The sequence below is a fragment of the Pundamilia nyererei genome, unplaced genomic scaffold (assembly GCF_000239375.1).
Source record: "Pundamilia nyererei isolate P.nyererei 1_Seehausen unplaced genomic scaffold, PunNye1.0 scaffold00229, whole genome shotgun sequence".
NCBI lineage: Eukaryota > Metazoa > Chordata > Actinopteri > Cichliformes > Cichlidae > Pundamilia > Pundamilia nyererei.
Window position 1 is genome coordinate 776,511 of NW_005187630.1, and position 11,887 is coordinate 788,397.

Here is an 11,887-nt window from a genome sequence, read left to right on the forward strand (position 1 = left end):
CGCTGCAGCAGTCTTGCAGAACTGCTGCGGCTCACATACCTGTGGACATTGTGGAGCTGATACTATTCCAAACTTTATTCCAAACTCCTTTCTCTGTAACATTTAACGAAACTGATTTTTTTCACAGCAGCAGTCCTGGCCACAGCAAGTTTATCTCACTTTACCTCATGCAGCCTGACCTTATTGAGAAACGTTGGAAGTTGTTGGTCTAAAACTAGCAAAAGACAAGAAAGGAAAGAGGAATTAGGAAAAGAAAAAGACAGAACATTACAAATTAAGAGGTCTAATACTTCCAGGATTAGTTAGCAACAGCAAAACGCTATGCACCTAAAACTTTTCCACAGAAAGTCTCTGAAAAGAAAAAGGGGAAAAATGCTCAGCAAGAATCAGTGTAATTGTTTATATATATGCAAATCTCATTAAACCACCAAACAACTGTAGCGTTACCTCTCATATAATCAATTTTTAATAAACGGAAACCAAAAGGCAGTGAAACTGGTGGATTTTTCAAAGAATTTACACATTGAAATGAGCAGTTTTGTATTTTGTAAATGGTTTTTTTTTAGCAGTTTGTTGGTACCAGTCTTGATTTGAGCAAAGGTACAGTAGAGTGAGCTCAGTAAACTGAAGTAATCTGGATACAAAACCCACTGGCCTAAAACCTGCTGAAACATATCCCATTCTCAGCGATGCTGAACGTGAAGAGTCACTGCCGTTTTGATTGAAGCTTCCTTTTGTCACAGTCGCAGCTGTTTTCAGCTGTGTGGCCCAGTGTTGACCTAATTATCTGGTATGTGTTATACTAATATAGTCAACCCTGATGGCTCCAAAGAGCACAAACAGAGAGTACTGACACAGCTACAACTTTACAGAACTTGGCAAAACAAGCACAGATGAGTGTTTTTAAAGTGTGCATTGGGGTGAAAGGGAAGAACTGGATAGCACAATGATAACGGCCTGGGTTCATTCTAATCAGTCTTCCATATCACAAAGTTTTATTTTAGTCAATGTTTCTTTCCTTAACTGATAATAAAGCAGTGGCTAATGATTCAGCCTGTTTGTTTTTTTTAGAAAGGCAGACCTTCTACTCTATCTGACACCCATTTTCCCATTAGTAAGCTGGATATGCTAATGGCCACGCTAATAGAAGCCAATAAGTGGGTTATTATTTTTTATCCATTCTCTTATTTTGAAAGTTAACTCAAAAACACCTTCCCGTCTTTTGTTTTCTCTTCTGGTTGGCTCACTTGTGGCGGTCCTTGATATCATTGATCTCATTCAGCCCAAGATGGCGGCCATCCTGGGCTTCAGCTGGGGTCCGTAGTCCTTCCTACGGTGCGAGTTAGAAATGTGCTCTAACTCGAACATGCAGCAGGTGGAAAACCGGATCATGCGCTGTTATGATAAGTTCACCAAAGCTGCAGAGCAGAACAAAGAACCTTGCCAGCTGTATTCAAAGACTGTTTGGGTCTATTTGGGTATTTTAACATCAGAACGGCCGGGATTTCCTATTATCACATTCTCTTACATTACAAAATGACATTTTACATTTCGTTCCTTTGGGTGAAATGCACTCACAATGAAGCCGATGCTTGTTTATTTCACAGTCATGTGTGTGTATATATGTTTGCACTGATCTTTTACTTTGCTCCTCTTCTTCCTAGGATTCAAGTGTCCTGTCTGCTCCAAGTCTGTGGCGTCCAATGAAATGGAGGTTCACTTTATCATGTGTCTAAGCAAGCCTCGCCTCTCTTACAATGGTAAGAAACACCTCCTTCTGTTCTTTTTATGATCGATCTGGTAGAAATCAGGCTCGCTGTGCCAGGGAACAATGAACTTGAAGGCCTTGAAGCTGCTGCGCTCATAAATATTCGTGACAAGGTGGGCGGGTCTAAAGACAGGAACATGTTATCGAGCTAGTCCTTCAAAAACATGATAAATATGAATGAGGGGCAATGAGGAAAATCATAAAAATTCATAACATGAATTTACACAACCCGACAGTTTCAGCCATCCACTTTGGAAAATACAAACACAGCTGAGGCTGCAAAGCCCTCGACTGCTGCGCTCTGACATGTGACCTCTTCAGTTTCACAGCTCTTACTGGTTCTGTGTGATTCTGTTATGCCTGTTGGGGGTTTTTACTTTTTGCTGTCATTCTACTGGAGTACCAAACTGTACTTGCAAGATCCAAGACACGCTGCTTATCTTGACTGTGGGCTACAGCAGTCTTGCAGAACTGCTGCGGCTCACATAACCTGTGGACATCGCGGTGCTGATACTACCAACCCTGCCTCGGTACATTGAGTTTTTTCTTTTATAATAACAGCCTACATTGAGTCTCAGCTATAAGAGTACAGTGTGTATTTAGTCTTCACTTTTATAGGTTTAAGATGAGTTGGTATTAAGCTGCAACCTCCAGGGCTAACAAACCAAGCCATAAACTGCAGTTTCTGAATTCCAAAAGCAACTCAGTCACTACTGACTGCCATGATGACGTGTCCAACTTTACAGTAGGCTTAAATATGTTTATACATTTGGATACTGGTTAGGTTGAAAATTAGGGGTGTTTCTGCTTTGAGCAGGGCGCCAACCTATGCTTGTTTTATGGTACTGCAGTTGTTTTTGTCTGGGTATGAATTTTATTACAAATAGAAAACCAACTTATCATGAGCAAGTTTGCATTGGTTGAAAAACCAATGTACTATTGCCGGGTGTAGGTTGAATGGTGACTGGTTGAGAAGTCGGCCAGAACAAGGAAGAGACCAACAGGGACAAGGAAAGTCAAAGATGATCAAAAGCAGCATGAAGAGGACTCCGCTTCACTTCAGCTCTTTGGATGTTCTAACGCCGTTCTTCTCTGTGGCTGAAGGATCAGTAGCAGCACAAGCAAGACTAGCTCACAGACCAGTTGCCCCTCAGCACAGTACACAGCTACAACTTCAACTTCATGTCTTCAAAGCTAAGCTCTGCACACGAGCAACGCAAAAGAATGAAAGGCCACAAATTCTCAGCTTACTCTAAGTGCTGAAAACAGTGTAGGGATGTGGAGCCGGGCATGTCAGGGTCTTTTGTTTTACTTCATTGACCATGTGGGCAGTGCTGCCCTGTGTCACTCTGTTAGCTCATCCCTCCCTGTCTGCTGCCCGGCTGTTTTTCTCCCTGTTATCTAACCAACAGTTATAACTGATCATCTGGGACTTGTTATTGTGTTTCTAAGGGATTACACCTGCTGTTGGTTCAAGTACATCTTGAAATTGTTCAGCCTTTGTTGGATTGATCAACTGATCAATGAGTGATAATGAGCTAATCCCAGTGTGGGACTGCAGCTGGGGAAGGTATCATACAATGCAGTTCTCCAACTGCTGCAGGATCAGGTTGGAGTGGCTTTTAAGCTCTCAGCAGATAAATACACATTATCAGCTGCAGCCCTTGACCAGTCTGGGGCTGTGTAGAGAGCCCAAGGGGACGTGTTTGCTGGGTGGACTGTAGGTATGTGAGGGTGAATGGTTTGCCTCTTGTTCCGTGTCAGCTGGGCTCCAGCCCCCAAAGTAGGCAAAGAAAATGTATTGAGATGGTAAGAGCTGTGAATAACCTTCGAAAAACAACTACGCATGCACGGATCCATCAGTTTTCTTCCACTTGTCAAATTCAAAGTCGGTAGTGGAGGTCGGCAGTCTGTCACGTAGCTAAGGCATAGAAACATTCACAACTACAGCAAACTTGGAATGATCACCTAATCTAACAAACATGTATTTGTACTGTGGGAGGAAGCCGGACTATGAAGAGAGAAACCACACATGTAAACGTCCCAGCAAAAGATTCAGATCCTTCTTGCTACAATTCAAACTGCTGCACGCCTGCACACAACTAAACTTTCAACATAAGACCCACCGGATTGTCCCAGGGAACTGATGGTGAAATCCTTTGTTTTCTTGAATAAACTCTGGAAAAATATATTTGTTGGGCTGTTAAAATATGTGGGTGGCCTTCTAAGTAAAGTCTATGTTTACCTCGAGGTGTGGGCCAGTGTTCTGACATCGCACACATTTAAATACAGCATCGTTCCTAAGTAGACGACCCACAGGATGGTGAATATGCATTGGGAAATGAATTCACTCATGGTTTTAGGAAAAATTTGAAAAATAAAGCACAGGTTTTATAACACTGAGCTCTTTGGTCCATTTTAGACTCAGTTATAAATAAATAAATACTGAATTTTACCATTTTTAAAAAGCCAGATGATTCCTGACTTGGGGGAATATTGCTGTGATTCTGACATCATTCATGTTTACTGTTACTCGGTGTCCACAGTGCTGCTCTGGGCTATTTATGAATGACATAAAAAAGTACATAAAGCTGCTGCAGACACACGGTCTACCTTCCAGTCTCCTGTTATTTCCTCAAGCAGGCTCCTGTTTTAATTATGGCCTCGACTGCCGCTCCTGGTTGCTTGGAGACATGCGGTCATCATGTCTGTTTGTTGCCCCACAGCAGTAAGTTGATTGACACTTACTTGTTTGACTGTGTGTCTAAATGGGTGACCTTGTAAAAGTCTGCTCATACGTGGTGCTCATGTTTCTGAGCGTAACAATAACTAATTGAGTGAATTTGTTAGAGGCTGACAGAGACGGACACGAGAAGTCTTCAACCTGGTCATCGAGGCCGGTGCAGTAAAAAAACTACTGTAAGGCCTGCAGCTGAATTTGGATTGAGTGACAGAGACAGAGAGAGGAGAATTTTAACTGTCTTAAGGAAGATGGGATCCAGAATGATGGAGGACCCTGATGGCTGATAACGGACGAGAGGAAAGGGCAAAAGGAGAAACACTCCCATAATTCCTCCTTTTTCGGCACCTCCTGTCCTTCCTGTCACTCTTTATTTCCAACAAATTACTCTCTCGTTCTCCCTCTGTCCCTCTCTCATCTGTGAGTCTGTCTGTCTGTTCCTGCTGTGTAATCTCGCTGTAATTTCTTTTTTCCCTCTATCTTATTCCGTGTCTGTTCTCTTGGGTTTTTGAGGCCCACAAAATGGGCTGTGCTTATCTTGTTTCCCAGCATGCTCAGGGGTGTATTGTCAATCACCTGGACCGACTGACTGCCGCACATCGGCACATCACACACATACACTCACACACACACACACACACACACACATCTACTGTTCAGGACATTCATGAATGCACTGATAAACCTCTAAAGTTAAGCTGACTTGCTTATAACCTGCTTTCAAAATGAAGTTTTTAATACCACATCATCTGCATATATTTGTAGTTTTGTAGCAGAATTGTCGGAAGTGCTTCTTCCTGTCAGGGTGTTGATAGCCATTACATACATTTCAAATTTGAAGCAGTACAACTGAGCAGACTTTATTCAGTTTCAGCGTAGAGTGCCTGTCTGCTGTGATGCACTGGATTCAAGGGCAAGGTTTCATAGCCTTTTGGTCGAACGCACAAGGTTATGGCACATATGGTCAAAGGACCACTTGCTTCACACCCAAATGAATAATTACACACTTATGTCATGTAGAAACTTCACTAAGCAGGTTTAAATGCTTAGACCTGAACAAAATCACAAAATTCTTCTGGCTCATATCCTTTTGATACCCCTCTAACTTCCTAATAAAGATTTTATCGCTCTGTGAATGAGGGCTGTTATCGTTCTGCATCTAACTGTGGCTGGCACATCAAGAGGCTGGACTCAAAGGACACCTTGTACATATCTCTGAGCTACTTGGAGTCATTGGTCAGCCCTGGCTTGTCATTTCATTCTGGAATTTAGACTTGTGACTAAATCCTTTCTGCTGAAGCAGGCTTTTTACCAGGCTCAACCTCACAACAAGAAGGTTCCTGGTTCAAAGATGTTGGTGGCCTTTCTGGGTGCTTCAATTTTCTCTGGGTACACCAGCTTCCTCGCTTCAATAACAGTAGAAAAACATATATAAAGTACATTACATTACAAATGTCATTATTCAAAGTGTACATGTGTTTATGAATCTGCTTGGCTATGTTACTACATGGTAACACTATCAAGAGTTAGAATTAGAAACATATGGCTTAGTTAGGTAGTAAATGTGCACATATTTATTCAAACTGTGTCGGATTATCAAAGACATCATTAAAACCTTCTGGTTCTGATGCCTCAACACTGCCATTTTGAACAGCCTCATATTTTAGCATTAGCCTAGCCAAACATTTAGCTTCATAGTGGCCTCTGTTGATAAACTGAGCCTCTCCCACCCAAAGCCTGTAATTTTGTACTTTCTTCTTGAAACATCACATTATTTCACAAATGACAGAGCATTTTTTCATTTATAACTTCTGCAGTATCATAAAAGATAGGTCACTGTTGCAGGATTGTGGAGGAACTGTAAAATCTCACCCTACTTCATAAATCCATATCTTTGTTATCATATAGATTTAGTATGAGTAAGCTAATACTGGCAGTGAGTAATAACAGCATTCTAACAAAGCTTTTTAAGGGCCAACATAATGTAAGGGCGTCTTGTGGGATTAATTTGAAGTTTAAATCTCAGTACGTTGAAATAACGTCCTTTTTGTGTCTATGTGCTTACCCACCTGCCTGAGCAGTGCAGAAGCAGGTGAGGGTTGTAGGTAGCACGAGTCCACGTGAGCTGACCACCGGATATTTTCTGGGTTTTGACTTTCGCATGATGTTATTTTAATGCCTTGCACTAAATATAGCTCGTTGCAACGAGGGTGAGAAGGGGCCTCGTAAAGACCTGGAATGTCAGGGGGAGGTAGCACGAAGACATAGACAGATAAGAAAAAGGTGAAGAGGGGGGTGCAAGGCATGCAGTTTGCCTCACGCGGATCAAGTCATTGGAGGATACACAAAGAGGTTAAAAAAAGAGAGTTTGGTGCTGTGATTCAGAAAGGCAAAGAGCACCTCATCTAAGTCATTATAGACGCCAAATATCTGTTTGCAAGTGTGCAAGTTAGGAGGGAAGCAGGCAGGTGAGGAGAGACTGAGTGATTGAGAGACTTGCAACACTGACACATATCTCACATCACATTCTTCCATATTTGCATCACAGTCCAATGCTTTGGTGTAATTTGCACCGTAAAGTTTACTTTCATATCAGAAATACTTTGATTTTCGTTTCATTGTTACAGCTCTTTTTCAGTTGCATCTTATCTCATTATTATGAGAAGATGTCACGGTTGTTATCAGTCATTGCTATACTTGTGAGGTCAGGGCTGATGATGCTACCAGATTTAATATAATGGATTTGAGCTTTACTTTGTTATAATTATTTTTTTTAACCTGATGACAGCCACCTGGTTCCTGAAGACTTGATTGCCTTTGATGGTGGCGACCGATGTCTTTTTGGTACCAGCCAACAACTGCAGATGTTGCTGTTTGGTTTTTACAGCACAGATGTAAATGTGCAGAAATAAATTTCTCAATGTAAACTGTGACGTCTGCACAACTTAAAATGACCTTGTGTACATTTTACCTTTTGGCAACAGATACAAACCTGACAAAATTAACGAAATCACTAGAATGTAACTTTATCTGAGAAACATCTATGTTAAACTAGGGATGGGTTGTACTTTCCTGTAATACCATTTTATACCGCAAGTTGGTACAAGGAGTCAATGTCATTGTTTTTTTTGGCTACAATTAATGTCAAATGTTTTTTTGTTTTTTTTTAAACCCACTGTTAAAATACTGCCCTCTGGTGGTAAAGGTTTACATTTTGTAGAGTGCATAAAACCAATTTCAACCTAAACTCCACTCTAAATGACAAACATTGATGTTTTACATTGTTTTTATGCAAGCATACATCAGCATCGTGTTTTTAGTACATCACATATTAGATTACATCAGCAGGCTGGTGTCTATAAGCTGTAACAATGTTAAGATATAATCATGCATTGTGTGATTTTTGCAAAACTTTATTTTGTCATGGTGACACCGGAGGGCGTTGTATTATAAAATAACAACTGTGTTGTACAGCTCTCTGCAGGCCCTTTCATTTGATATATTACTCAATATATTTCTTGAAAAAAGGTTTCAAGGTCAACCTTGACCTTGGGCACTAAAAAGAAAGGTCAAGGTCAAATTGTTAGTCAACCTAGTTACTCATCTCCCCAAAGGCCTAGTATATTGTTGTGAAGTTTGGAGACAATAAAAACATATTTGTAATCAAGTTTTAACAGATTTTTACATTTGGTGTGACCTTGATCCAATTTTCAACAACATTAAATCAACTCGGATGGTTATTGGTATCTACCGTCATCGAGTGAAAATTGTACCAAAACAAGTACCAAAATGTTCCCTCCAAAATGTATACTTATTCAGAAACATTGTATTCAAACTGTTATAGCCTGTTACTGTAAAGTAACAGGCTCCTCCTGAGAGGTTATAGCCTGAGAGGTTATTACCTCCTCCCGAGAACCAGCCTATCTTTTAAATTATTTGAGCTACCCTGCTAAGTCCTGATGCACTAAAGAGAGGACATCCTGGGCTTTCCATTGATATCTTATGTGTTTGGGTGGCCTCTATTATGTCCAAAGAGGAAGGAAATCCCCAAAAAAGTTAAATGGGGAGATTCCTCGGTTCTCAGGAGGATTTATCAAAGTCTTTCTCCAAAAGTTGATTCTGTTCATCTGGACGTAGCGTTTTGTGGGAGAAACGTTTCGTCACTCATCCAAGTGACGTCTTCAGTCTCAGCTGACTGCAGGTTTCCCCAAATCTTATAAACAGTACATTTGCATAATGACTGAAACCAGCCCACTGGCCTGTAGGTGTGAATAGACTGTCCTGGCCTGACGACACTCTTTCAAGGATGAGGATGTACACATCCTGGACAGGGAAGAACGCCATTTCCCTTTTCACGCCATTTACGTGAAAAGGGAAAGACTATCTCTGAATCAAGGAGGGGGCCTAAGGGTACATCTTTCGCCATCTTACAATGCTGTGATTGCAGCCATTCCCCAACTCTCTGTGAATGGTACTCATGGCCATTGATCAGTGGGTTTTGGTCAGTAGTTGTTGATCAATGGTCATGAGAATTTGCATAATTATGATTAAGGAACTGACCTCCCAGCCCATTGTTCCTTCAGTGGGCTGGTTTCAGTCATTATGCAAATTTACTGTTTATAAGATTTGGGGAAACCTGCAGTCAGCTGAGACTGAAGAAGTCACTTGGATGAGTGACGAAACGTTTCTCCCACAAAACGCTACGTCCAGATGAACAGAATCAACTTTTTGGAGATTTACTTTCCTTGAGATGCATCAAGACATTTATCAAAGTCATAACACACGATCGTTAATTATATCACTACATCACTATAGGTCGTTTGTACAAACAATGGCAACAAGTAATGTAGTTTTAAATAGCTCTGTATAGCATTATTATCACTTTGACCTTGAGATCAATCAGTTAACTTATATGACAAATTAGAGGTCAAATGTGACACAGTTTAAATCTTTATAAGGTACTTTCAATATGTTGACATAAGACAGCACACTTGTAAGAATCATGCAAGTTATAAGGCTTGTTGATTTTTGACCAATGTACCATAAAGTTTACCTTGCAGACCTTGGCGGATGTAAGTCAAATTTGAATGGATTGTTAACATGGTCCCACTCTACAGCCCTACAAAGTGTTATCAGAACTCATGCAGACCTGCATGCAAACGCTACAAAAAACATAACCTCCTTAGCAGAGCTAATTATGAGCTCTCTATTCAGGAAGTTGTTTTCCTTTTGCCTAAACTCAGCTAAACCCTAACCCTGCTGTTGTTGCATCATAAAACTGAATTCCCTGCTCTAATCAAACAGTGTCATCTCTGGTAAACTGGATTCCTGTACAAGCTTTGGTATTAGAGAAGGTCACAGCACATTAATGTCGCTGCAATATTACGACAGGAATTAAACGTTAACACTAAAGTCAGCTGTAAGATTCTCTGGGACTGTGGTGGTTTGCTAGAACAGAGGTGACAGGCTGCTGCCTGATATGGTTAAAAGCCTTGCAGCTGCAGCTGCGATCAATACTGAGACTTCTGGCTGAGGCAGAGCTGTGATGAGTTAGAGCGCTGGCTTCATCCAGATGACCTCATTTTTTAAAGCATTTCCACAGGTGAAGCAAACACGATTGAACAACCCTCTTAACTTGATTATCAGCTCAGGTCAGGTGTTGACTTTAAATTTAATACACTTTGCACTCATTTCCAAACGGGCAAAACTGTGTGGCTTAAAGGACTGTGCCGGCTTTTTGGCAGTTGATTGATTTCTGAATTTTTCCTGGTTTGATTTGCAGGCTAATAAGAAGTAATGTGCAAGATGCTAAGAGGAGGACTGGATGTATTGTTATCAGACACGATGTAGATTACTGCCACTTAATCCAGAGTGCTTATTCTGAGAGATCCTGCATGTTTTTAGGGGGTGGATGGATGTGAACAATAGACAGGAGACACTATTTTTCAAAAGAAAGAAAGAGGGGAGGGAAGGATGAGAGGAGCGGGGTTATGGGAGTTTGTTGAGGAACTAAGCTGATTTGCAGTCTGAGCATATGCTGTCTCTTATTCCATCTCACAGTCTGCCCCCATCAAGTATCCTTCTTTTCGCTTTACCGATAAAAACGGGATCCTCTATCATTTTGGCAAATCCTCAATGCCGTTTTTTCCAGCCCCAAAGCAATGATGTGTGGCATTTCCACATGAATAATATTAATGTGGGTTCCTATGGTTGCGTAACAGTGACTGAAACTTTATCTAGGGTTAGGATTAGGTTATGGGGTTATGGCTGGGCTCAAATTCTACCTCCACTGACAATTTATGAGGCCTTATCTGTGACTTTATTTTACAGTTAAAAAACTTTTACAGGTCATTGGATTAGAGGATAATTCCTTATGACTTTACATATAATGTCAGGTCCAAATTCCGCACAGATCCCTGCAAATCTAATGATACTGTGCTTTACTAATGAACTCGGATCACATCTCTTGTATGCATCTTGTTGTTATATGTTGGTTATGAGATTTGCCAAAGATGGGTCCTGGACAGGCAATAAGTGCACCGTAAAAAAAAAAATCTTTAAAAAACAGTAATATTCCAGCAGCTGGGGTGCTAAAATAATACAATATAAAATAACAGAAAAAACTTTCCCATGAAAATACGGTTATTTTCAGTAATGACAATACAGTTTGCTGCCCTAATTTTACATGGGATTTTGCATTTTTCAAGTGCTTTTAAACATTAAATTAGGAACAATTTAATGTGATTAAACAATGAAATTACCTATAAAAAAGGTCAATGAATGCGGCAATATGAGAAATAATACCTAAATGTACAGAAATATACAGTTAGTTTAAATAATGATGGATTGCATTCATATAGCGCTTAAAGCACTTTACAATTCCACTTCATAATTCCCCTCTGACCATCACCAGTAGGGGGTAGGTGAAATGTCTTCTTGCCCAAGGACACAACGACCGAGAGTGTCCGAGCCGGGGCTCAAACCGGCAACCTTCTGATTATAAGGCGAACTGCCAACTCTTGAGCCACAACCGCCCTAAATAACAATAATAATTATTATTATTTAATGTAAAAAAAGTTTATGCAAATGATTTTATATATTTTTCCATAGCATTACATTTGAATTTTACAGTTTTACAGTTTTTTACAGTTTTATCACGATATTTTTTACAGTGTGGGTGGATGTTAAGAGATTAACATGCTGCAGTAAGACAGTGAATATTACTGTGATGGTTCTAGTTCCAAGGAAGGGCTAGAGGTCGATACTGGGGGACCGGCAGGTTAACCTGGTTAGAGCTGGGTTTTGTTTTGCCACCAGCAGAGCAGGAACATTTTCCAAATGTTTTGGTGTTTTGGTGTTACAGGTTTTTTTTTTTTTTT

At 40.5% G+C, this 11,887-nt stretch overlaps 1 protein-coding gene across 1 annotated transcript in view; it reads left to right on the top strand.

The window, feature by feature from the left end:
• Window positions 1–11,887, top strand: part of znrf1 (zinc and ring finger 1) — a 63,568-nt gene that overhangs the window by 45,293 nt on the left and 6,388 nt on the right. The window contains exon 2 of the mRNA XM_005748780.1: window positions 1,665–1,760. Within this exon, the coding sequence (XP_005748837.1) occupies window positions 1,665–1,760 (96 nt within the window). The remainder of the gene's footprint in view (window positions 1–1,664; window positions 1,761–11,887) is intronic.